Below are 26,033 nucleotides of genomic sequence, written 5' to 3'. Positions count from 1 at the left end.
ACAGTTGCTTATCATCCCCAAACTAATAGCCTGGATGAGATAACGAACCACAACATAAAGCGGTAAGTTGTTTTCAAGCTTTTAGTACAGCTTTGCGACACAGGCTTGTCTTGTTCAGTTACTTTTAACATTGCCCCTTGATTACAGAGAATGGAACTGTTTAACTATGGGTAACTGATATTTTTCACATTGTATTATTATGTTACATGATAATATAGTAATAGTAATATTGTTATGATTCGATCAATCACTGTTTATTCAAAATTGATATTAATTTCATGTGATTAATATCAATATCTTATGCAGTGAATGGCTGGAGCAATACATTTATTAGTATTAGTATTAGAAGTATTTCTGAGAGAGGCTTAATTTTGTTTGTTTCTTAGAGCTCTCACAAAACTAGTAAACGAGAAGCAGAACACCTGGGATGTTTACTTGGATGCTACATTGTTTTCCCTAAGATCCAAGGTCCACACCACTACTAAATATTCTCCATTCCTTCTGATGTATGGGAGGGAGGTAGTTTTCCCCTCAAAGGTTCCTGTTGACATGCCTGTGAGTTTGTTCCTGGAGTCCGTTAAAAACTGCTTATGAGAGCTTGTGTTAAGATGAGTTAAATTGCTTCACCAGCCACCTGTATATACACCTGGCTGTTAAAATTAAGCACATTTTCATTTTGGTTATTTCTTTGGGCAGAAAGCATTCAGTTATTAATGCTTTTGCATGTAATCAAGTTACTATTACTGTGTTTTCTTTTTAGCTGTCCACCATACTTCTTCCCGAGGAGACAGCTTATGGTACATTTTTGGAAAAAAAGAAGGAAGCAATGGACAATACAAAAACAACAACAGCACAACACATCAGTAAGTCCCAGGACAAACAGAAGCTGTCATATGAAAGAGCACTCAAGAAGTACAAAAAGTTCAGAAGGAGTGAGTGTTAGTTAAATATGAAGTGAAATTTGTACTGGGAGCATAATTCGATAGGGTAAAATGGACTGAACAAATCATGCTACCCCTGTAATATTAACAAAATGAACTATATAATTATATTTTACCACAGGGAGCATAATTCGATAGGGTAAAGTGGACAGTCCAATCATGCTACCCCTGCCTATTTAGTTATTATTACAGGGGTAGAATTTTTCGATAGGGTAGCGCGCCTCGGCAGAGTCCGCTAACGCTGCGCTGCGGTAGCATTTTTCGACATGGCTGTCGAAAAATGCATGGTTTCCGAATAATCCCGAACACTTCCGAAGACAACGTCCCCTCTTCTTCCCTTCCTCCCTCCCCCTCCCCTTCACGCCTAATGTTGCTGTTCCTCCAACCCTCCCCCCGTATCAGAGAAGTAGAAACAACAAGCCGCCATTTTGTTTGTGCGGACAGACCGTCAGAAACGGGAGATAACCGAGAGAAGGAGCGAGTCCGGTAACCGACGGTTGCCGCTCCGGGAAAACCGCCGGGGGACGAAAGAGTGGCGAAATCCTCCTCCGTGTTATCAAGAGAGAAAAAAGCCCCAGCAAAACGATAAGACGCCAGAGGAGGGAAAACCGAGTCGGTGATATATTATATGTGTGCATGAGAAGGAAATACTCCGAAAAATCCAAGGAAGGGGGTGTTTTACGGAAGAGGGCTGTAAATTATCACAACGAGGAAAAAACTGCGAGAAAAGGGGAAAACACCACCATGAAAAATCATTATGTGTCCGTCGCGGAGGAAGGAAAGAGCCCGCATAGACAATTATATAAATAAATTGCTGCCGGGCAGAAGGGAGAGGTGGAAAGAAAGACGGGTTTAAAGAGAAGGATCAACACGAAGGGGGGGATTCTCCATCACAAAGAGTCAATGAGAGGATTTTGCCAGCCCAAAATGTTTTAAGGGGGGTGTCAACATTATTGTGCCGATCTGAAGCTTTCCGCTTCCGAAATAGCCATAATTTCTTAGCGAACCACCGTCAATTTTTATCACATTTCCATCCCTTTCGCCGTAGCTGTGCTCCCGTTTCTGCTTTTTTCCCCTCGCTTGCATGGCCAAGACAGCCTGTAAACTGTGAATGACAGGTCTATTTTTTGGGAATATTTATCCTTCTTTGCATTATCTGAGATTTCTAGTGTTGGAAGGAAGCGAAAACCTGGAGGAGGAGGAAGAACCTCTTCTGGAGCACAAGATAAGTAACCCCACGGATCGTCCTCTGCGAAATCAAACTAATTGGATCAATCTGACTGCCCGCTGATTGGCAATTAGCGCTGTGATTGACCCCCAGAGCTGCACCATCAGAGAAAGTCTTGCACAAGAGCAGCAATTTTTCTGTTTTCAACCTTTGCCATCCCCGCTGACTGCAAAGGACATAATCGTGCAAAAGGGTTGCAACAACCAAATGTGCAATACGTTTCTGACCCAGTGCCTTGCATGGTCAAACACTAAGTGTACAGTTCAGTCAGCATGCACATGCAAAAGAAAAGTCATGCATGGAAACGTACATCCACAGTAGGTTAGCTTTTTTTTTCCTGAGTTTTTCTGGGGCTCTAGTGTTTTTGTCTTTCTGCAGAACTGCTATTCTATTTATTCTCTTACTGTTAAGCCATTGCAAGTCGCTTTCCCCAGTGTTGCACACTTATGCTTTAACTGTATTGCAAAGCTACTGGCTGCTGAGGGTCTCCATACACCGGTTGGCTGCCTTTTGCTTTGGAAACATAAAGAAATCGGTTTGACAGTGACATGCATGGTGGCCAGGTGAGAGAAACTGTAAATGCAGCCAAAGATCTCATAACTGTTGCATGAGATCGCAGCCTCCACGAGTGAAAACTCCTGGCTTGTGCTTTTTGGACCACAGTTATCATTTTCGTGCCTCGACTGAGACCCTCCACCGGAGCCATTCAGACCTGAAATACAGGATTTCTCCGCCGGCTATGGCGGACAGGACTGAGTGCAGCACGCAGGACGGATCCTGGGACAGTTTTTGTGTCGCAGAGGAGGCTACATGAGGTTGTCAGAGGGCCGCACATTTGCCTTTTTTTGCCAACTCCACCTTCCCACCTCCTCCTCTTCAAATCTGCGAAGAAACAAAATCTCCGACAGGGGAGGGGGACTGATATCTGCAGAGGAATAAACCGAGAGGGAGGACCGTGAAGGAAAGAGTTCAACATTGCTGTCTTCTCCCCTACCGTCCCCCCCAAGCGGTGGGGGAACGATCATTTCCTAAAGGCATAAGGAGACGCAAATAAGGGGATTACATTTGCCCTCCGCGGATCTTCAGCTAATTTTTAATTCGTGAAAAATATGGCCGATAATGTCCTGGAGTCTGGCCCGCCTTCAGCCAAGAGGCCCAAGCTGTCCTCTCCAGCTCTCTCGGTGTCTGCCAGTGATGGAAATGGTAAATATATTGCACGCATTAATGAATTAATGATTGCAGGACTTAACCTGAGCCAAAACATGGATTATCTTCGACTGTTGGTTTAGTAATCAGCGGTCAATCCTGGAAGTCCCTGCAGTTTCACAGCAACTTAAAGTTGTTCTGCCAGTTGCCAGTTGCCAGTCGCTTCATAATTAATGCATTTAAATCTGAACATATTCGTAGTTTTTAGCTTTTAAAGTGTGAATGTGGTTTGCTAAAGAGAAACCCTGTTGACTTTCCACGACTGATGTTTTGGTGCGTTAGCCTCAACTGGCTAACTAGTTAGCTACTAACTAGTAGGTCCACCTCCAAACAATGGGAGAGTGGAGTCCCCCCCCCCCCAGCTTGTTTCAAGTTGTCTGGCTTCTCTAAAAGTGAATTAAACGAAAACACGACGGCACAAACACGTCGAACAACACGTTTCACCAATATCCCGTTAACGAGGAGGCTAAATAACGTTTCCAAAACCGATTTAGGAGAAAGTAACGGTAACCGAGCGGGCTAGCTAACTAGCCTGGCAGATGCCGGACCGGCTCAGCTGAGCTTGGCTAGCAGAGAAAACAGTGAAGATCAGCTAAAACGTGTCTCTGAGCAGAGGAGCTTTCTATCCCTGGGAGCTAACTCTTTTATTAGTTACAGGAAACTGCGTTTTGAGCCCGTACATTTTGCTAACTTCGTGCGTTAGCTGCTCGCTTCAGTGAACTATTGTACACCAGCTAGACTTAGCTATTGTTCCACACTTCATTAAAGTTGCGCTGAGCGTTTTCGTCCGGCTGAAAACGAGATTGTGTCAGTTTTAAACTGGGTCTGCGTCTAAACCACGGGGTTAAACCAGCCACTAACCCCCGTAATGTCTGCTTCCTTGTCTTTTGTTCAAAGGCTTCTGGTTTCTCTACCGACGAAGCCCATTCTTGTTCACCCTCCATTGTCTGAGTGCAGGGTGACACTGCTGCACCTTTTGCAGAGAGTTTAAAAATAATGCCAGGCGTTTGTCCCAAACCAGACCACTTGAACGACCTTCCTTGGGTGTGAATTCAACCAGCACTGCACACGAAAACATTTGCAGGCATTGAGCAAGAAGCTTTAAACTCCTGGCATCATCTCCTCCTCTGTAGTTGAGTCTTGGTCTGAGTAGACAGAGGGAACCAGTGATTTAACAGATGCTGTTTCCACTGTGAATTTTAAAAGCAATATGTTTTTAGAACCATGGACTCTCCACCGGTGTCAGAAGATAAATAATTTGCAGTTCAAGTCTGAATCATGTTAGATTTTCCTCTGCCAATGCAGACAGAACAGGGAGTGAAGAGAAATGTCAGGGAGGGATGCAACTGTTCTCATGCATTAAGTGAAACGCTGGCACAGCATGTCTTCAACATGGAAGCATTGATTTTCAGTGGAATTTAGTGAGATGTTAACATATTGAAAACCATCAGAAAGATTTAGAAATGCAAGGGGGGGGGGGTGCATTAAGAGAACAACTTACTTTGTGTCAGTTTAAAGCAGAAAGATGTGTCATGTTGGATTAAAGGACAACAGGAGGAAAATGATTTTAACAGGTCTGTTTACTCTCACATGACTTTGCCTTTTAATTTTCCTCCTGTTGCAGGGATATGACTTCTGTGTCATGGTCTTGCATAGCATAAGTGTAGAGCCAATGCACACACCTACCTAGGCACTGAGTGTTTACTCCTCTGTGGCTTCTCACTCTGAGCCTACTGCGTTCACTCTCCATGTTTGGCACCCCATCAAACCACAAAGTGATGCCCAGGAGGGAGGTCCAGACTGTTTGAGGCAGCTACAGATGCACTGGCTGTCTAACCAAGAGGCCGGATGAATGTTTTCAAATTAATGTCGGAGATGTACCACATTTAAAAATTGAAGTCTATGAAGTTAATCTGGGAAACTTGTGGCTGATCATTAATGGGAGTTTTTCCTAAGCTGTCAGCTTTGTGAACGCAAGCTTTATTTTTGAGATTGGTAAGAATTTTGTTCTTCTCTTTTCTAGATTTTGGTTCGCTCTTTGATTTGGAGCATGACCTGCCAGATGAGCTCATCAGTTCCTCTGACCTGGGGCTGACCAATGGAGGGGATGCTGGCCAACTCCATACCAGTCTTGGAGGGGTCTCAGGAGCCACCGGTATGGGAGGAGGCCAGGATGCAGCTGCAAAACACAAGCAGCTGTCTGAACTCTTGCGTGCTGGAGCACCGGCACAGCAGGGTGGGCCTACTTCAAACAGCACAGCACCTGGGGCTCCCATGGGAATGATGGGGGGTGTCACTGTCTCCCCCGGTGGACCTCAAGCCATGCCCCCTCAGGGTCAGCAACAGCAGCCTGGATTAATGCAGCAGGTTGGGATGGTTGGAGGGGTTGCAGCTCTTAGTCAGGCAGCTGCAATGATGGGTGCCCAGAAGGGCAACACTGGACCACAGCAGCAAGGGCTAATGGGGGGCCAAGTGATGAATGGCTCACCACGAATGGGCTACTCTGGCGGTGCAGGCATGGGTAACAGTAGTAACCTGTTGGCGGAAACCCTGCAGCAGCAGCAGGGTGGTCAGCAGATGGGACCTGGTGGCCAGGCAGGGATGAGACCACAGCAACCTGGATCACTGAACAAGGTGAGCACACTGAAACCAGGATGGCCAGGCTTTACCTGCATCTCCATAGCAACTAGATTATGGCAAACTATCAGTTATGGTAAACCAGTGGTTATATTTCTTAAAATAATGCTGCAGTGCATGTAGTGAAAAGATCAACACACTGGTGGTGGAAACACTTTATGATTATCTGTGTATTATTATTGTATTCTGTAACTGTATTATTGGGTGATACCTTTATGTCCCACTGCCTCGTGTATATGTAAGCCACAGAGGTTTCAAACTCCTGCTAAAAATCAGTGGAAAAGTGTCTGATTGGTCTGGATGGAATTTGTACATCTCTACTACATAAGTCAAAACGGTAGATTCATGGTAATTTCCCTGGAAGAGATTCAAGTAAACAGTATTTTCAGCTTTGGAGCCTGATAGACATCTTTTTAGCTCTGAGTTAAGCTGGAGACCTGTAGTAGTTGTTTGTGTGAGATTGCTGAAGGCAAGTTCTCCAGAGCAGGTGCAGCTATGACTGCGGTTATGTGTTGGACTCATAGACATGTCACTGTTTGCTCTGTGGTGTTGATGGTTAACCTCCCTGCGAGTTGATACACCACACGACAGTTGTGATTTTGTTCTTAAGGTGTGAAGGAAGTATGGCTAACAACTGTATTAAATGGTGTAATTGAGGTGTATTTCTACAGCTGCACAAGATGGGACCTTAGCTCTCTGTGCGTGTCTGCCCACAAACATAATTTTTTTTAATAATGTCCTGCAGTGAAAATCTCGATTTAAAAAAAAAAAAACAAAAACACGTATTATCTTTTTTTTTTTTTTTTTTTTGTACTGATTGTTTGTGTTGTGCTCAAAACAAATGATGAAATTTTATTGCCTCCATTCATTTAAAGCTCAGATGCAGGAATGAACAGTTTCCTTAAACTCACATAGCAACAGTTAACAAACCACGTCACCCTGTTGCTAGTACTGGAGCATCCTTATTGGATCTTCAGCCATAGGTTCGATGTGTTGCTGCTGAAATAAAGAGGAGTTTGGGCAGATGCTGAAGAAGCTTAAAATACTGTGGGCTGGATCTGAGGCTGTCGCTGGTGATGTTTGCAAAGACTGTAAGGTGGTGTTTGAATTGTGTCTGTTTATCATTTGGTTTAGAGAGGAAAGTAAGATCAGTAGGAAACTGAAGTAACATTTTATTCATATGGTCCTAGTGAAAACTCATAAAGTAAAAATTGCCAGCACTCTGTTTTCTCAGTGACACTGTAAGAGCAGTTTTAAAACATGGGATTCTGTAACATTTATAAACTCCTGTAAGAACATTGAGCTTTATCACCTGACAGCTTAAATCCTGCTTTCATAGAAAAGTGATTACTCTGATGTTCTCATAGTTTTATTGCTCTCCTATTTTGTCTCCATACATCTCTCCCCCTTCCTAATGGTTTCTCATTTTTCTCCAGATGAATATGATGGCCAATGCGGGCCCCTATGGCGGTCCGTACGGTCAGTCTGCTGGGCAGGGGCTGCCTGGAGCAGGGCTGGGCCCACAGCTTCAGAATAAGCCAGGCCTCCCCAACAGTATGGCTCCCCAGTTCAACATGGACAAGAAAGCACCACCGGGCCAAGGCATGCCTGGCATGGTAGGATTTGTTTTTCTGTCATATACATGTGGATACAATCTGTAACCATCATGATCACCTCACCTTTTTCACATTTTATTGTTCTGCAGAATTAAACTATTAATGGATGAAATGACCATTTTTTTCATTAATCAAGCTCAATAGCCCTTTTTATTTTAAATCAAAAACTAACATCTTTCATATACAAAAGTATTCAGACCCTTAATTGAGGACTTTGTAGATGCAGCAGTTTCAGCTTCAGTCACTACAGGCTCTGCACACCTGGATCTGTGCAGTTTGTCCTGTTCCTCCTGCAGATCTTCTCAGACTCTGTCAGACTGGATGAAAGTGTCTGAACCTCCATCTTCAGGTCTCTGAACAGATGTTCTCTGAAGCTTGTCTGGTAGTGTGGCTCCACTGATCAGGGGCAGTCAGAGACCTGTCCTGAAGCCCCCCACCCCCTACACAACATTGTCCTGGCTGTTTGGTTCAGGTCATTGTTGTGCTGAGAGATGAACTGTTCACCCAGTCTCAAGTCTCTGCAGCAGGTTCTTTCTCTGTTTACCTGCTTTCACCATTCTCTCAGTACTGACCAGTTTCCCTGATACTGCTGATGGGAAGCCCCCTCACCTGTAGCATGATGCTGTCCCCACCATGCTTCATTGTAGGGATGGTGTTAGAGGTGATGGGCATAGTGTGGAGGACTTCAGTTTTTGTCTGATCGGAGAAGAGTAGTAGCCCCAGTAGCTCATCTGCCTTTTCCTCAGTCTCTCTGACTGAGCTGCTGCAGCTTCTCCATCTCTGCAAAGGACTTCTCAAGGGTTCTTGGTCTCCTCCCAGACCGAGGCCTGACTCCAGAAAGAGTCCTGCTTTGTACAGGAGAGATTTTGATTTTTGATTTTTAATAAACTGCAAAACTCTAAAAACATATTTTCACTTACGGAGTATTGAGTGTAGATTAACCCTAAAATGGGAAATTTGATCACCTTAAATTAAATTTACAATGCAAAATGTGTAAAAAGGGATGAGTTCAAATTATTCTCTATAAACATATAATCAGTATTTTAACCAATTTCCCTTGAATGTAGCAGAACTAAATGTACATGCTTTAGCAGGATTCAGTTCCTAATAATCAACCTTTTGACACTCACTCGTTCTACATCCAAGCAGAGAAAGAGACTTGTACACACAGTTCAAAAACAAAACTAGGGAAAGACCTATTGGAAGACTTGGATCAGGTTCTAGCAGATAGCTCATTATAAAAACCTGTTTGTTCAATTTGCTTTTGTCATTTAACAAGGCTCCTGGTATGTGATTAACAAATGATTGCTCATGTGCAGATGAATAGAAGAAGCAGAGAAACCAGTTCTCCTTTAACAAAAGCCTGAAAAGACGTAAATACAACAGAAAAGCACATTTAAACCATCATAGATAGACTTTTCATTTTCAATGTGCCTTCCAGGTTATTTTTGGAAAAAACTCATGGGTGGGGGAATCTGAATTCACAAAATTATCTGCAAATAAGCTTAGAGATGTTTCAGAGACCCTTAGTCATCTCAAAGAGCCTAGACTGACTCCTCGGCTGGCTAGGAGCGGCATCAACATGGTTGCCTTGCATGGGATTGTAATGAAAAAGTAGCTTAAATAAAAAATATAGTTATTAAAGCTACATCAGAGATATTAATGATTTTAAAGCGAGGCTCAGGGATCTGCCCTGTCATATTACAAATTCATACGAAAGGTGGATTTTTTTGAAAGTAGTGATCCGTCAAACACAGTTTATCGTCATCCTGTAGAAGTAATCAATGCACTGTTGCATTACAGGCTTGGCTTATTTATTATGATTGTTGCTTTTTGCCTTTGTTTGGTTTTTTTTTTTCTCCTGAGAATGAGAATGGGCTCATTCATTGTGGAGGTGGTTTTCCTGTTTTTAATTACAGAAATGCTGGAAGCTCAGTTATGAAACATTTTGCTCCTTTTTTCAGAGTGATTGTTGAGTCATTGTACTTTAAGTTCTTAAGACATGGTCCTTGCTGCATCACTGAAAACCCTTTAAATCTTCTTTCAACACTGAACACCTCATTTATAGCTGAGAATGGGTTCAATTGAGAATTTGGGGGGGGGGGTTACACCTCATCATTAATAATTTTGCAAGAAAATTTTGTTGGAATCTTATTTTCCTGCCCACTGAGCTGCTTTGTTTGCTGCTGAGCTGTTGGAAGTTGTGATGCCATAACACTCGATCATAGCAGATTTGTAACGTCATCTATCATCGTCTCTTCTCTCTGTCCCAAGGCGTCTCAACAGCAGCCCGGAGCGGTCGGCGGTGTGTCTGTCGGTGGAGCTGCGGCAATGGGAGGCCCCCAGGTTGGGCTCAATGCCGTAGGGGCAGGTCCCGGCACAGCGCCCCCTACTGCCGACCCCGAGAAGCGAAAGCTGATTCAGCAGCAGCTGGTCCTCTTGCTCCATGCACACAAGTGCCAGCGGAGAGAACAGGCCAACGGGGAGGTACGGCACTGCAACCTGCCCCACTGCCGCACCATGAAGAACGTGCTCAACCACATGACTCATTGCCAGGCTGGCAAGTCCTGCCAGGGTGAGTCTGTTGAATTATGTTGATGGGTGTTTTATGCTGTGTGGTTTAGATCACAAACAGTAAGCGGTGGTTAAAGATGCCTTGTATCTGCAGCAATTCCTTTTTTTCCCTTGTTCTCTTATGTTGTTGGTTTGCCTCCCAGCTTGTGTCAGTCAGCTGGCTACTCTGCTGTCATTTTTCCTTTCTCCTTTTCTTATTGAGTCTCCATCTGGATGTAGTTTTTATTGTACTGAATGACTCATACAGTAACTTTCTTAGACTCTGTCTTTTATCTATTCCTCGACTCTAAGTTTTCCTGTTTTTTTTTTTTTTTTTCCCCTCCTTCACTCTGTCACAGCTCCTCATTTCACATTGTCCCTCTTTTGTCTTTTTCCCGTTTCTCAAACTCTTCTCCGTTTGTGTTTCTTTCCCTCCAGTGGCACACTGTGCCTCATCCAGACAGATCATCTCCCATTGGAAGAACTGCACACGACATGACTGTCCTGTATGCCTGCCACTGAAAAACGCTGGAGACAAGAGGAACCAGCAGCGTGAGTGTTTTCTCACTCTTTGGCTGAGAGTGTGTCTGTCCCCGAGCAGTGATGATGGCTGTTACTACTGAAACATTACACATTAGCTGTCACAAAAAGAAGAGAACCCTGTAGTTAACAAATACAGCACATGGCGGTAGGGATGAATACACAAATGCCTATCCTGTGTTTTACCCCTCTGTTTCTGCCATCAATCTTCTCTTGACAGCTCTGGTCAACACTGCAGCGGTGGGTTTGGTAAACTCTTTAGGTTCAGGGGTGCCAGGTGGGCAGTCCAACACTCCCAACCTGAATCCTCCAAACCAGATTGACCCCAGCTCCATAGAGAGGGCCTACGCAGCCCTGGGCCTCACGTACCAGGGCAACCAGATACCACAGCAGCCACCACAAGCCAACCTGCCAAACCAGGGCCTGCAGGGGCAGCCTGGGATGAGGCCTCTGAACACCATGGGTTAGTTTGCACATCATCAGGTTTATTGCCAAGCAGGTTCATTCTAGTAAGGGCACATGTGACAAAGACATCTATAATCAATAAAATGTTATATCTTTCCCAATTACAACCACATCTCTCACTATCTTTTCAGGGGGAAACTCTCTGGGAGTGAATGGAGGAGTTGGGGTGCAGCCTCCTAACCAGCAGTCGAGCCTACTGCCAGACATGCACAACATGAATGCACAGAGGTACAACTGAAGCATCCCAATCACCCTGCATTCACAGCATATGAAGATATTATTAAAAAGCTATAGCCAGAGATATCTGCATAAATCAGTGTGTGACCGCCTACCTGTCTGAAGTGTACAAAACTATAATTATATGTAAGTGATGACGTTACTGCTGTTGAGCCACATGTGGAACAGTGCACAGCAACTCTTTCGTGTTATTGCTCATATCAGCCCTGTGCTGTGTGACAGTAATTATTAAACTCTTATAATAATCTTATTTTGGTAAAACCCAAAGTACTTACATTGGCACCTGGAGACATTATCAGCGAGTCTCAGTCTAATCTGTTACAGACACTGTCTTCTGGTGTTTTTATGGACAGTTCTGATAGATGCAAAATCGTTGTGCAGATTAATGACATAAAATTCAGCATTGGGTAACATAAAAGGTGTGTGTGGAGGTGCACACCTCCTGAGCCCCTTAAAATGTGTCTTGCCTTCTCAGTAATGTTTAAGGACTAATATTGGTGCTGAAATGTGGGGAAAAGGTCCTGATGTTCAGACTCTTATCTAGTGTACAGAGACAGCTTGTTTATTCTATGGACTTATCATTATATTCTACATGTCCCAAGGTTTAACTGGGCTGTGTGAGGACAGGTTTTGGGGTTCATGGTTGGACAGCGCCCTCTCCTGACATATTCCCGTTAACCAGTAGCAGAAGCAGCACACTGTACAAACAAGTTTCCACACAGTTCGTGACACTCCCAGTGTGTTACAGGCCTCACATGACTCCATCCTGATGATGTTTGTTGACCTTCACTCATTTTTTACCTGTTGTCTGTTGTTCCATGCAGTGTCATGAATGATGGTATGGGAAACCTGGGCTCCATGCCCACAGCAGCTCCTCCCTCTGCTGCAGGCATGAGGAAGTCTTGGCATGAAGACATCACACAGGACCTCCGCAACCACCTCGTCCACAAGCTGTGAGTTTGTCCTGAATCTGTCCTGCCGATGGCCCCTAAAATTTCACCTTCAGCATGTCTTAATGAAATAAGTTAATTTCCATATTAGATGATTTTCAGTGCCCCAGGTTTATTGTACTTGTTGTTTTGTTTGCGTATGTGTGTGAACAGCGTGCAGGCCATCTTCCCTACTCCTGACCCGGCCGCCCTGAAGGATCGGCGGATGGAGAATTTGGTGGCGTATGCCAGAAAAGTAGAGGGAGACATGTACGAGTCAGCCAACAGTAGGGTAAGAAATGAACACACAGGCTGTTAATTAATGTGGCGTGAACATCAATTTCCACTGAAGAATGATGTGACATCCTCTTTCCTTCTGCCGCATCACCTTATAGGCCGAGTACTACCACCTGTTGGCAGAGAAGATCTACAAGATCCAGAAGGAGCTGGAGGAAAAGAGGAGGACACGGCTCCAGAAGCAGGGCATGATGCCCGGCCAACCTGGCATAGCCTCCTCAGGCCTCCCACAGGGGCCTCCCAGCATGGGCCAGCCACCTATGGCCCCAGGGCAACCTCCAAGTAAGTTAACATACTGTTTTTGTCTGACCTATATGCTTCTGTACATACAGAGGCACCCATGAATGCATGGACATAGTGCTGACATGCAGATAATGTTAAAGATGTTTCACTGCTCAGCCTTCAGATCAGACACGTTGTGTTTCCATGATGTTAAATAAGGATTAAATGGCTAAATTCACTTGGGAAAAGGGCAGGAAAACATTTAGTTTAAAAAGAGAAGAAACACCTGCACAAGATGTTTCATGCATGTCTGAAGAACATTGTTGACCCTGTCACTTTGTCAGATGGTCCTCACGCTGATCCGTCCATGGTTCGACCAGCTGGACCCAATCAGATGGTCAACAGGATGCAGAGCCCAGCAGGTGCGTCTGATAAGTGTAACTGATATTAATACACAAGGATGACACATGACCATCAAAGGGCTACACAAATATAAGTTCAACAGAGTGTACTTAAGTTTTAAAGTGATTGTACTTACTGGAGATCTTTGCAGGGGCGTCCATTAAAGTACATTAAATTTAAAATTTTTCATCTGAACTGCTTTCTACTGAAGAAAATAGTAAAGAATGCACATTAGCTACCACTTATTTATTCATATTATTCTGAACACACCTACATTATCTGCCCTGCTTCACTTTTAGGAATGAGCCAGTTTGGTCAGATGGGGATGCAGTCGATGGGTCAGAGGTCGACGCCTCCTCTTCCACTTAATGCTCCAATGAACCAGGTTGGCTTCACTGTCATCTGTATCACAGATCACTTTAGGATTATTGTAATTCTATACTTAAGCTTCTGTCATTCTTGAAAGTGTCTAAAAGGAAAAAAGAAACCAGAGCTGAGATTGGAGTGGATGGGGGTCACATAAAGGGCAAAGCAACAGAGAAAATAAACAAAGAACCATTTTTTCATTTTTAAAAAAAGTCATACAGGTGCCACAGTTAAACATCATGTCTCCCTGAATGTCTTCTTTCCAGATGAGTATGGGAGCAACAAGGATGGGTCAGCCCAATGCCACACAGATACAGAACCAGTACCTCCCTCCAGGCCAGTTTCCTGGGTCTAGTCCTGGACTTGCTTCTGGTCCTGTTGGTATAAACCAGCCAGGACCACAAACTGCTGTACCGCCAGTAAGTGATGGTGACTGAACCTTGTGACACTGACAAATTCTTTGCAATAACAGTGTGTGATATAATAAAATCCAAAGCTGTTTTCAGCTGGATATGAGAAACCTGCCAAACAAATGTGAATGGGGACGAACATGACCATCAGCTGTCATAGCAGCATTGAGGAAATTGATGGATAGCTCTGATTACTGTATAATTAACTCAGCTGTCTGTGAGTTTTGGCACATAATACATGCTGCTAAAGATGGATTGCAGCTTTTTTTTTTTTTTGTTGGCTTTACCAGGTAACCTTTATCAGTTTTGTGGCAGACTTCCATGTTTAATTATTTTATTTTATCAATTTTAAAAGTGAGTGACAAAACTTTCTATAAAATAATTTTGGTATGGGTTAACTTTTTCCCTTTCCTAACTCTGAAACAGAATCAGATGTCTACGCCGCCTTCTCTCTCAGCCAGCAGCCCTGCAGCACAGTCTGGCTCAGCTGCTCCAGGTTCTGCAGCCCCTGGAGGCTCCATGGGCTCCGGTAGTGCCAGTGGTGCCACATCGGTACCCAGCCTGCCTCCATCTTCCACCCCCACCCAGCCGAATGCCTACCCTCACTGCCCACCTATCCGAACAAACTCCCCCTCACCAGCACGCAGCTTAACGCCTCAACCCCATCAGACGCCTCCTACGTTGCCTGGTTCTCAGACCCCACAGCCACACACCCCCAGCACGCCACAGCTGCCTCCTCCACAGCACCCCCAGCAACAACAGCAGCAGCAGCAGCAGCAGCAGCAGCAGCAGCAACAAGCTTTGCAGCAGCAGCCGCCATCAGGGCAGGTGGTGAACCCGGACAAGGCCGGCCAGCTCCCACAGCAGACACCTGGGGGAGTGGCTTCCTCAGGCCCCCAGGCAAGTCAGGCTTCTTCGGTGCCTATGCAGAATTCACATGTGCCGTTGCAGCTCCCCCAGACTCCCGTGAGTATCTCACCTGACTTTCGCTACTTCACTTACTCAGTGCAGCTCTCTGCTTACAGATGCTCCAGTTCAGTGAGCCTTCAGGTCAGAACAGCATGGGGTGCTTGGTTTCTTTGGTACTTTCATGTTAGTCATTTAGTCACAAGGCACCTAAAAAAGTAAAAGTGCAACAGTGGGCAAATTTTTTTCAGTTTTTAAAAGTGAATGTATTGTTTTGAACAAATTTTCTCTTACAAACTTGTCCTTAGAAAAAAAAAATATTGAAGGATAAATGATTTCAAGAAGAATGAAGTGATCGGGTCTGTTCTTCTCTTTTGTCTCAGCGTTCTCCAAAGCCTTCTCTGACAGCAGATGGTCAGGTGTCCTCTCCGGCCTCTGTTAACAGCAGTGCTGATCCCAGCTCCCAGCTTGCGCCGGCAGATGGCCCTGCTCCCAGCCAGGAGGACATCAAAGTGGAGGTGAAGAAGCAGGAGGAAGATGATGAAGGTGCCGACACCCAGGGAGAGGGCAAAGGGAAAATGGGCATGGGTCAGCCAGATGTGAAGACGGAGGAGAAACCAGAAGTAAGATTGTAAATTACTGACTTACTGAAAATGTGTCTGAAATACTGGAAAGTTTTAAATGTTTAAAATAAATTAAACTTTGTTTAATTTACGTGTTTGACGTCTTATATTCAGTTTTATAAGGAAATAAATATACTGACTCTTACATCTTGCCCCTAGATAAAGAAGGAGAAGCCATCAGGAGAAGGGTGTAAGGGTGAGCCCATGGACACATCTTCATCCTTGGTGCCATCTGCAGCAGCAACAGATGAAGACAAGAAGCCAGAGGTGAAGAAAGAGCCCATGGAGGAAGAGGAGGGTTCAGGGTCAGCAGCCACCAACAGCTCCCCAGCCAGCACTCACAGCAAGAAGAAAAGTACGTTTTCATTCTTCACTTAGTTGATTTAACAGCTGATGACATCTGCACACTAGTGGGAGGGTAGACATTGAAAAAAAAAAAAGAGTACTACTCCCAACAAGTGCCAAAACAGGGTGTGTGTATCAAGGAATTAATGGACTGCAAACGAAATCTTGTACATTCACAGCCTTTACCTTCATTTTCCTCTTTCAATTCTCATTGGTGTTTCTCGCTCCCTGTGTTCTAGTCTTTAAGCCAGAGGAGCTGCGTCAGGCTCTGATGCCTACACTGGAAGCTTTGTACCGGCAGGACCCTGAGTCCCTTCCCTTCCGTCAGCCGGTGGACCCCCAGTTACTGGGAATACCCGTACGTATTCGAACTAGTAACAAAACTAACCTGGTAAGGGACTGCACTGGCTGCCATTTTGCTTCATCTCCTCTGAAAATGTAGCTGTTTTCTCTTTTGTTCTATTCCATTTTTCATCTTTAATATTTTGTTTACTTCTTATTTTATGAATTAGTTTACACAGCTGCTTCCAGATTCTTTAAAGTTTTAGCACATTTTTCTCCCATTGCATGTGAACAGAAAAGGAGATTTAGAAGTGTGTGTCCGTGTGTGGCATCAGTTTTTCTTTTCTAAAACTCCTTGTCATTTGTAAATGAAAACAATGGCTCTCATAAAGATTTCCCATAAAGAACAAATGGTAAATTAATGTGAATGGATATAAAACATTAAACATTATTGATATTTTTTTTTTTTCTACTGTAGACCTCCCAGAAAATATCACCTAAAAATCATAACAGAAGAAGCAGAATCTGCTTCAGGTTTATGAGCCACTTGATTTCATTTATCACTGTCATTTGTTTGATTTGTGCCTTTTAACATCATTTTTAGGTTTTAGTTAGAATTATCATTTCTAGAGTTTTCGTCCTGATAGCTTTCTAGTTCAGTTCCTCACCAGTAGCAGGTGTCTGTGTTCAGGTGGGCAACATGTAGAGGTGATATGATACCTTTACCCTCATCACAACTAGATTGAAGGGAAAGTACCATTTGATCATTTACATACAGCTCAATCTGACCATAACATGAGGTCTCCCACTCTCTCACACAATGTGACGTTAAGTAAGTGCCACTTTTAATACATTTGACTATTGGCTCACCTGATCTACAGGAACCTCCACAGTCAAGTGATGCAATTTTCCACTGTTGAATTATATACAAACATTCAGCCACATGGTGAGACTAAGTTATTGACTGACTCCTGGGATTTCTAAATGCTGTATTATTGTGGTATCCAGCGTACGACTGTGAGTAAACCCCCGTGCGGTGTCACTAAAATGTTCAGTGCTTCAAAAGTGAGTCATCTCGCAATGATTGTATCATTAGGTTGAGGTGTAGGTTGTTTGATCTTATGGGTTATTAAATACAAACGTCAGATAGACCACACTAACAATACAGGCCCAGTACAACAGATGTGACTGGAATTTCCAGTTACCCCACTATGTAAAATCCTGGTCTGTGTTGTGTCTAATGCAACATGGATCCACATAGTGAGCCTGAAGAAACATGTGCTATTCGCTGTTTACACAACCTGCTGTTGAAAAACAGACGATGGTTCTGACTTGGTGCAGGATTATCTGATGGGGTCCAGTAGGGTTGGTGTGGACCTGTCCTGGGCCACCATAGTGGGAGTGAGCTTCTGTGGAGTTGCAGGAGTGTAAATGATGTAAAACTGATTTTTATCTGATGACGTGAAAGTGAGTCTTTACACAAATAGTAGAAGAAGCTTGTTTCCAACACGTCAATCATCTAAACACACTGCAAACATTGTTTTCAAAGAATGAAAGTGTAGACTCTGATGTGGTTCCCTGACCTGATTATAGTAAAAAACCTAAAAAATTAAATTAGTTGGCTTCATTTTTGGGCTTTGACCTAGCCCAAAAAAAAAAAACTATTCAGTGTTCAGGATTTGTAAATAACATTTTAGTGATACTGACCAGGGTTGCACTCAGTTGAAGGTTTAAGAGCTTTGCTGTCACATGCACAGATAATACAGCAATGTGGTGAAATTTGTCTTCAAGCTTGACTCCAGTTTAGCTACAAAATAAAAAACAAAAGCTTTATTTTTGTTGCGTGCTGTAAATTTGGCTCTGGACGTTGGTGTGGTGATATGCATCACTTGTTTGTTCGTGTGAGTATCTCCATTCAGAGATGAGGGTCTGTTTCCTAACTCCTGTTGCCATGGTGACACTGAGATGGACCCTGCTCTTTGAAACTCACACCTCCTCTTTTTCTTGTTTATTTATTTATTTATTTTGGGTTGATTCTCCAAAATGCCTTTCTGTTCCCTCGCCCTCTTCTCCCCCCTCCTGGTGGTGGTGTTTGAGAAGACGCGAAGGGCAGATGACAGGAACAGAAAGACAGCTTGGAGACTCATCCATCCTTCGTACGTTTGCTTCACCTCAGCGCTTGTTGGCTTTAAGCCCTCATCATGTTGCTGGCATTGTTACTGCCAGCCGCTGTGTTGCTAAAAACAGTGAATCTCAGTCTGCCTTTTGCCATTGCTACTGCTATTCTTCTTGGTTTTGCACCCTGATCACTACAAAGGGCCTGGAAGCTTTGGTACTCTCAGGCTTCAGCAGAGAAATATTTCCCCAGCTGTGGGGCAAAATGTGTAAAATGTTTTTGTCACGCAGATTCACTGATAAACAGTAACCCCCATATTACAGAGCTGGGCTTTAGATGTTGTATCGTTATGTAACATGCATGTGAAGCTGATTTTTAAAGTGTTTACATGAGCAGCAGCAGACTGGACAGGCTGATGGCAGTCAGCTGGTCCGCTGCACATAGGAACTTTAAGCGTAGGGTGCAAAGCAGAGAGCTGGAGGGCAGAAGTTGTCATGTCTCTCTGTTTGCACGTGAACCTTTTTTTCTGCAGCGCTCAACAACATTGTCCCCCTGCACCCTCTTCTCTCCCTACACTGGTCGCACCTGATCAACTATGATGCCGTCATCACACCTTCACCTGGCACCCACAATGCTGCTGTTTGTGATACACTTCATCTTCCCTCGGACGTCCTTCCCCTCTCTGCCTTCTCTCCTGCATCAACCTGCCTTTTCGATCCACACCAGGACTACTTTGACATCGTGAAGAACCCCATGGACCTGTCGACCATCAAGAGGAAGCTGGACACGGGACAGTACCAAGAGCCTTGGCAGTACGTCGAGGATATCTGGCTAATGTTCAACAACGCCTGGCTGTACAACCGCAAAACATCCCGCGTCTACAAGTACTGCTCCAAGCTGGCTGAGGTGTTTGAGGCAGAGATCGACCCTGTCATGCAGGTTCTGGGCTACTGCTGTGGGAGGAAGGTGAGGCAGGAGCCTGTGTCTAATTTGATCTGTGCAGGCATAGAAAGACATTTTTCTTTTCTTTTATTTCACTGTTTTATTTCAGCTTGGACTAGCTAACTTAACATTTAGACTTGTAAACAGGAAATAATGCCCTGTCATTCTTCCTTTTTTTTTTTTTTTGTACAACACCAAACTGATGTGATAACATGTTAATCTGAGCTTCACAGAAGCTGATAGGCAGTTGTTACTTTTAGACAGAGCTGCTGCTTTGTGCTAAGCTAATCAGCTTCTGGCTGTAGAAATATGGGTGATATCAAACTCTGCCAGGAAAGGTCTTCACCTTGTGTCTGGTTTTCCTCAGATAACTCTTCTAACAACCTTTTTTTTTTTTTTGTTGCAGTTTGAGTTTTCCCCCCAAACTCTTTGCTGCTATGGAAAACAGCTATGCACCATCCAACGTGATGCTGCTTACTTTAGCTACCAGAACAGGTAAGGGCTGCCAACACATTGGAGCACAAGTGCACAGATCACGTGATGAATCACTTTTTCGTACTATAGACATTTTACAGCCAATGAGACCAGCTTGTATGTGTCTTTTGCACATTAGTTATATTTCCTACAGCATAGCATCAATCAAACAATCAGTGCAATCACAGATGAGTTTTAATTTGGCTTCAGGTGGTTACCCTTGCACCATCTCCATCTTCATAGTTCTCACCCGTTTTAATTTTCATTCTGTTGTCATTCATAAAGTGGGCTCCAGTCTTCTTCAGTGGTTCTTCATTTCTTGCAAAAATGTGGCTGGTCCCATTTTCTGACGCTGCATAAATGGGAGGGGGAGGCGAGGGTGTTCATGGTCACCACAAGAAGAAAGGTTCCCACTTTATAAATGACCTGAAAGGATGATGGGTCTTTGTTGCTTTACCATTTATTGATTTTTTTTTTTTTTTCCTCATCCACCCTTCCATGCTGGGAGACTCCTCACTCCCTTCCTCCCCCACAGCTCATAGTGGGCTCTCATGTTGCTGTAATGTTGTTGTTTACCACTGGACGTCTGACGCTAATCTTTGCTTTGCCTTGGCTCTCTGTCCTCTGTTTGTTGGTTGTTCACATCCTATCCGCCCCTTACCCCCTCCCCCACCACCCCGCCCCCATCTGACCTTTAACGATTTATTTCACGCTTTTTTAATCTTCATTTTGACCTCCCCTTCCCCATCTCCCTCCCCCCTTCCCTTCTCCCCTTCTCTCCCTCCTTTAACGCTTTTGATGTCTGCATTGGCCTGCTTTGGTGTGACCAATCATCCACTCCGAAATTTACGCGCAAACTCAAAACACCCGCCCACACAAAAACCCTGCATCACGATTGGCTGCTACCTCCTGGCGACGACCTACCTTGCCCTCTGCCTCCTCCTGTGTGTCCGCCCCCTGGCCTGTCCTGCCCTGCCCTGATTGGCGGCTGCTTCTTCGTGCCCTCTCTGTGATTGGCTGTGCTGATGGCGAACGGTGTAGTTCACCAAAATATGGGCTTCTTGCTGACAGGTACCACTTCTGCGAGAAGTGTTTCAACGAAATCCAGGGCGAGAGTGTTTCCCTGGGGGACGACCCCTCCCAGCCTCAGACGTGAGTATCGTCACACTCTGGTCTTCCTCCACTCACAGCAGATTAAAAACAGCTCGCCATAACTTTCTCAGATAATGTTCAAATGAGCAGTTCTACAATCGCGCCCTGTAGCTTTATTGGCAAAAAGGGAAGTTTTTATTTATTTAAAGTCCGATCTCCAACAGAGTGAAGTGTGCTAAAGTGAGTAAGTCTCTTATCCTCTCTGAAGCGAGTGTCCATGTTCCTGTACAGTTGTGATGAGTCCGTTGACACCTGGTGAAAAACTGCTCAGAGGATTGGTCTCATTTCCTAAATGGAGAAGAACATAAAATGTGAAGATTTATGTTGAAGATAAATCTAAACAGCACTTTTTCACGGTTTTTAGTTATGTAGTTTAATGTTTGCAGTATTTGACACTGACAGCCCCGACTATTAACTCTGAAATTCACTTGTCTTATCTGAGAAATGGGAAATGGTGATAAAATATTTATTTCCTGGACAGCTTCAGTTTGTGTTAGTTTTTTCAGAGTTTTGGGTCCGCAGCCTGCAGCCTGCACAGAGTTACCTGTTTGGGTTGGTTACCGTATGTGTTTTCTTATTTTTTCCCACAGTTCCATCAACAAAGACCAGTTCCAGCGGAAGAAGAACGACACACTTGACCCCGAGCTGTAGGTCTCCTCCTAAACTCATTCACTCAATAATAATGACTTTACACAACATCTGTGATGCAGTTTTTAGTTAAAATTTTGTCATTAGAGCAACTTGTTTTAGAATTTTAGAAATAAATAATATGATTATCATTTGTTACTAATCGACAAGTTAAAAGTATTAATCCTTTGTCTTGTGTTATGGAGCAGCTGCGTAGCTCCTGCAGAGGAGCAAACGGGTTATTTCCATCGTGCGTGACTTGTTTCCTTATTAACTTTGAGTTTCGTGTCTGTCTTTTGTCTTCTCCCTGCTCAGACTCGTGGAATGTATTGACTGTGGTCGTAAAATGCACCAGATCTGTGTCCTGCATAATGAAACCATATGGCCGTCAGGGTGAGCCAGCTATCATACTGTACATTCAGTTACATGATTGGGTCTGCAAAATGCATTTAACCATTTGTTTTCCTTAAAATACTTGAAATAAATCAGCCAGAGCAGCCATGAAGTTGCTAAGGGAGTGTTAAATACTGACACTGAGCGCACATTTTCACGCACCTGCAGACATGCTGTTGAGCAAACTTAAAGCTCACACGCACTTCAGTGTTCAGGGGAGAGCTTTGGACAAAGTCTGCAAATTAATCTTTTCTATGTGTTTTTTCTCCCTGGCCACAGTTTTGTATGTGACAACTGCCTCAAAAAGTCCAATAAGACACGGAAAGAGAACAAATACGCGGCCAAAAGTAAGTGGAACATGTGTTCATTTAGTGGGTATATTAAATAAATTTGTCTCCATTTGAGTGGATCCTTTTGTGTTTGCTGCTGGAGCTTTAACAGCTGGACTCACGCCCTCAACATGTTGTGTCTCTAACGAGCTACTGTTTGATTTTCCTGATTAAAATCCCAATTCAAAGTATAATGTAGTTTTATACATTCATATTGTTTATTTGCACTTTATAAATAATTGAATCTCTAGTTAAATGCCAGTTGGGTTTCACTGTGAGGTACTTTATGCAGAGGGTTGATGAGGCTCACACAGCTGTTCCCACTCTTACCTCTATCCTTGGTCTGGTTTGTCACAGGGCTTCCACAGACCAAGTTAGGGAGCTATTTGGAGACACGCATTAACGACTACCTCAAGCGGCAGAGCCACCCTGAATCTGGCGAGGTCACCATCCGAGTGGTCCACGTCTCAGACAAGGTGGTGGAGGTGAAGCCAGGCATGAAGTCCAGGTATGAAGTCGAATTCCACGGCCACTGCAGGGCCGGAGGTGTTGGTGGAGGAACCAGAATGCTCACTGGTGTCATACTGTAATCACAAATTAAAGAATTACTGAACATGAAGAAAATGCACTAAAATGGTCGAAGCCATCATAAATAAATCTGAAAAATAATTTCCAGTAAAAACTCTGCAACACTTAAGACTTTTAGATGTGATTCTTTTATTGCAGACATAAAATTATCCAAACACATTGAAAATATGAGCTTTACCAAGCAGCACCAGTGTGTTGCATAGTGACCATGTCAACACAACAAGGAGTAGCTGAAAACAGTGAAATCTGAGATCTGGCTCCAAAAGTCACAGACTTAAACGCACCCATCAGTCTGTTTTTCTGGTAATTAAGAAAAAAACATATTCATCATCGGATCATTTTCTCATTGCTGCTTGAGGTACTGAAACAGCTGTGTCTTTACTTTGCATCTTTTATTTACACAGTTCCTCTTTGTGTATAGTGTCACTAAGATTAAAACCTAAATATCTCCAAATAGTTTTTGCAGCAGCCTGACCCTGGGCATCCAGTCATGTGACCATGGAGAGCATGTGCTCCCTTAGGTCTTCACAAACATAAACACAGCAACAGCCCAGTACTGAAGTTTAGACAACTCAGTGCTGCAGCTGAACACTTTGTGTGTTGGAGGTGGAGCCAAATACTCAGCATTAAAACTCAAATCTTCATAGTCTCAATCAAACCAGTCGGTTACAACTGTCACATCAAAAGCACTGCACTGGAATGATGTGTCCTGGTAAAGACAATAGAGAGGAGTTGCTGTTAACAGGTTTTGGATTTGGTAGATGTCTTCCTCACCGTGGCTCTTTGTCCCTCCAGGTTTGTGGACAGCGGAGAGATGGCCGAGTCCTTCCCGTACAGGATGAAGGCCTTGTTTGCCTTTGAAGACATTGACGGAGCAGATGTATGTTTTTTCGGAATGCATGTTCAAGAGTACGGCTCAGACTGCCCACCTCCCAATCAGAGGCGAGTGTACATCTCTTACTTGGACAGCGTGCACTTCTTCAAACCTCGGCACCTCAGGACCGCTGTCTACCACGAGATCCTGATAGGCTACCTGGAGTATGTCAAGAGGCTGGGGTAAGAGAAAAGTCTCAACCTTTTTATGATGCCTCTAAAGGCATTTCAATAGAAGGTGCTGCTACACATCTGAAGTTGTAGGATACTGAGCAGGAAGATGGAACTGAAGGAGATCAATTTACTTCTTTATAATAACTTTGTGTATGTCTGTTTCAGGTTTACCACAGGTCACATCTGGGCCTGTCCACCCAGCGAAGGAGATGATTACATCTTCCACTGTCACCCGCCCGACCAGAAGATCCCCAAACCCAAACGCCTGCAGGAGTGGTACAAGAAGATGCTGGACAAGGCTGTCGCTGAGCGCATTGTCCATGATTACAAGGTGGGACCTGTTTATTTAGGTTTGCAGCTGTGTGAGTTAATGCACCAAACACACAGAGTCCTGCATGAGTCCAGGTTTGCATCCTACATTCACAAAGCTCAACACCAGAACCTGACTTCTGACGTTAATGAGAAACAGGCTGCACAGACGCTTGTTTTAAAATGAATGTACTGTCCCATTCAGATGTCGTCATGCAAAATGACACAACAAGAGTGCTGGTTTATTTCACCTGCTGATACAGGCTTTAGTTTAGTTTAGTTTTTTTCCTTAGTGTGTATATCTTTGTCCATTATACATAACTGAAGCGATATATAGAATTAAAATAGCAGCAGCTTTACATGCACTGAACACTCATCTCCGTCTCCTACAGGACATCTTCAAGCAGGCGACGGAGGACCGGCTGACCAGCGCCAAGGAGCTGCCGTACTTTGAGGGCGACTTCTGGCCAAATGTCCTGGAGGAGAGCATCAAGGAGCTGGAGCAGGAGGAGGAGGAGAGGAAGAGGGAGGAGAACAGTACCTCCAATGAGAGCACAGATGTGAGTAGTGGAGTAGAAAGAGTCCACATGTAATTATCACGTCAAACTTTTGCCACTGTTCTTGGCGTTGACAGTGACATTCAAACATTCGCAGGCCACAAAAGGAGACAGCAAGAACGCCAAAAAGAAGAACAATAAAAAGACAAGCAAGAACAAGAGCAACTTGAGCCGAGCCAATAAGAAGAAACCAGGGATGCCCAATGTTTCCAATGACCTTTCCCAGAAACTTTACGCCACCATGGAGAAGCATAAGGAGGTATGCAGCTCCAATACAATAGTGCTGACTGTACGTTATGGTCACCTGTGTTATCACAGTTGTCACATTCTCCCTCTGCTTCTGAATCCAGATCAGTTGCTGCTGTTTTAAAATGTTGTACTGCTATCACAGATATCACTTTAAAATCTAAGTTACTCAGGCAACAACTGAGCCTGACATTTACCAACAGCAGACAAATAATGAATTGAAGTGGCTGTAAAGTCTATTTCTCTTTCGAGTGGGTCATATGACAGCTTGTTAGCGAACAGTAACGGGTGGCAGCAGCAGCAGCAGCAGCAAACATGGCTGTTTAAAATAAGGAATTAGGTCTGACATGTTTTAAACTAACACTATCTGTTCGGGGCTACTGCTGTCACTGATTGGAAGATACGTCAGCAATTCTGTTAATAAATCGGAAAATAAGGATAAAGGAATTACAGGAACAACATGGTCTTACTGAGGAAAACTTGCAGCTGATCCCATCTGCCTCTAATTCTCAGGTCTTCTTCGTCATTCGCCTCATTGCTGGCCCCACTGCCAACTCACTGCCCCCCATCACTGACCTGGACCCCCTGATGGCCTGTGACCTGATGGATGGCCGCGACGCCTTCCTCACTCTGGCCCGGGATAAGCACCTGGAATTCAGTTCCCTCAGGAGGTCTAAGTGGAGCTCCATGTGCATGTTGGTGGAGCTGCACAACCAGAGCCAAGACCGCTTCGTCTACACCTGCAACGAGTGTAAACACCATGTGGAGACCCGCTTCCACTGCACTGTCTGCGAGGTGAGAGTGGGGGCCTTTTCAGTTGATTTAAATGTGCCTGCAACAGAACTGGAACATTAATCTCTGTTCTTGAATAATTTGTTTGTGCAAATTACAGAAGTAACAGGTGTGTTTTAGTATATATTTCTCCAATTAGAGTTTTAAAGCTTTTCTGTCCTTTTCAGTTTGGAACAGTCAGGTCCCTTGTACTGTGGTCAGTGTCACTGAGTCTTTGGACAATACAGGCAGGAACAGTGACAGAGACTTGTGTCTG

At 44.1% G+C, this 26,033-nt stretch overlaps 1 protein-coding gene and 1 long non-coding RNA gene across 5 annotated transcripts in view; one reads left to right on the top strand and one right to left on the bottom strand.

The window, feature by feature from the left end:
- Nucleotides 1-1,353: 1,353 nt before the first annotated feature.
- The window catches only part of ep300b (EP300 lysine acetyltransferase b), a 29,421-nt gene continuing 4,741 nt past the window's right edge, over nucleotides 1,354-26,033 (top strand). For 3 of the 4 annotated variants that reach the window (XM_026326229.1, XM_026326228.1, XM_026326226.1), the window contains exons 1-29: nucleotides 1,354-3,372; nucleotides 5,399-6,009; nucleotides 7,449-7,628; nucleotides 9,903-10,203; nucleotides 10,620-10,733; nucleotides 10,942-11,184; nucleotides 11,318-11,414; nucleotides 12,248-12,376; nucleotides 12,527-12,644; nucleotides 12,748-12,931; nucleotides 13,216-13,293; nucleotides 13,573-13,658; nucleotides 13,906-14,058; nucleotides 14,476-15,015; nucleotides 15,339-15,578; nucleotides 15,738-15,933; nucleotides 16,163-16,314; nucleotides 19,048-19,287; nucleotides 19,670-19,758; nucleotides 20,809-20,889; nucleotides 21,480-21,536; nucleotides 21,832-21,909; nucleotides 22,189-22,256; nucleotides 22,596-22,746; nucleotides 23,622-23,882; nucleotides 24,039-24,204; nucleotides 24,575-24,742; nucleotides 24,837-24,998; nucleotides 25,499-25,780. In XM_026326229.1, the coding sequence (XP_026182014.1) occupies nucleotides 3,279-3,372; nucleotides 5,399-6,009; nucleotides 7,449-7,628; nucleotides 9,903-10,203; nucleotides 10,620-10,733; nucleotides 10,942-11,184; nucleotides 11,318-11,414; nucleotides 12,248-12,376; nucleotides 12,527-12,644; nucleotides 12,748-12,931; nucleotides 13,216-13,293; nucleotides 13,573-13,658; nucleotides 13,906-14,058; nucleotides 14,476-15,015; nucleotides 15,339-15,578; nucleotides 15,738-15,933; nucleotides 16,163-16,314; nucleotides 19,048-19,287; nucleotides 19,670-19,758; nucleotides 20,809-20,889; nucleotides 21,480-21,536; nucleotides 21,832-21,909; nucleotides 22,189-22,256; nucleotides 22,596-22,746; nucleotides 23,622-23,882; nucleotides 24,039-24,204; nucleotides 24,575-24,742; nucleotides 24,837-24,998; nucleotides 25,499-25,780 (5,319 nt within the window). In that variant the 5' untranslated portion in view covers nucleotides 1,354-3,278. The remainder of the gene's footprint in view (nucleotides 3,373-5,398; nucleotides 6,010-7,448; nucleotides 7,629-9,902; nucleotides 10,204-10,619; nucleotides 10,734-10,941; nucleotides 11,185-11,317; nucleotides 11,415-12,247; nucleotides 12,377-12,526; nucleotides 12,645-12,747; nucleotides 12,932-13,215; nucleotides 13,294-13,572; nucleotides 13,659-13,905; nucleotides 14,059-14,475; nucleotides 15,016-15,338; nucleotides 15,579-15,737; nucleotides 15,934-16,162; nucleotides 16,315-19,047; nucleotides 19,288-19,669; nucleotides 19,759-20,808; nucleotides 20,890-21,479; nucleotides 21,537-21,831; nucleotides 21,910-22,188; nucleotides 22,257-22,595; nucleotides 22,747-23,621; nucleotides 23,883-24,038; nucleotides 24,205-24,574; nucleotides 24,743-24,836; nucleotides 24,999-25,498; nucleotides 25,781-26,033) is intronic. The other variant, XM_026326227.1, reaches the window with a different exon arrangement.
- LOC113141670 (uncharacterized) lies at nucleotides 15,048-15,810 on the bottom strand. Its single transcript, XR_003296769.1, has 3 exons — nucleotides 15,725-15,810; nucleotides 15,250-15,441; nucleotides 15,048-15,165 (listed from the first exon to the last, which is right to left on the bottom strand). It is a non-coding gene; the product is annotated as an uncharacterized LOC113141670 (long non-coding RNA).

Source organism: Mastacembelus armatus, chromosome 8, assembly GCF_900324485.2.
Source record: "Mastacembelus armatus chromosome 8, fMasArm1.2, whole genome shotgun sequence".
Lineage (NCBI taxonomy): Eukaryota > Metazoa > Chordata > Actinopteri > Synbranchiformes > Mastacembelidae > Mastacembelus > Mastacembelus armatus.
This window is presented reverse-complemented; position numbering and strand designations above follow the sequence as displayed.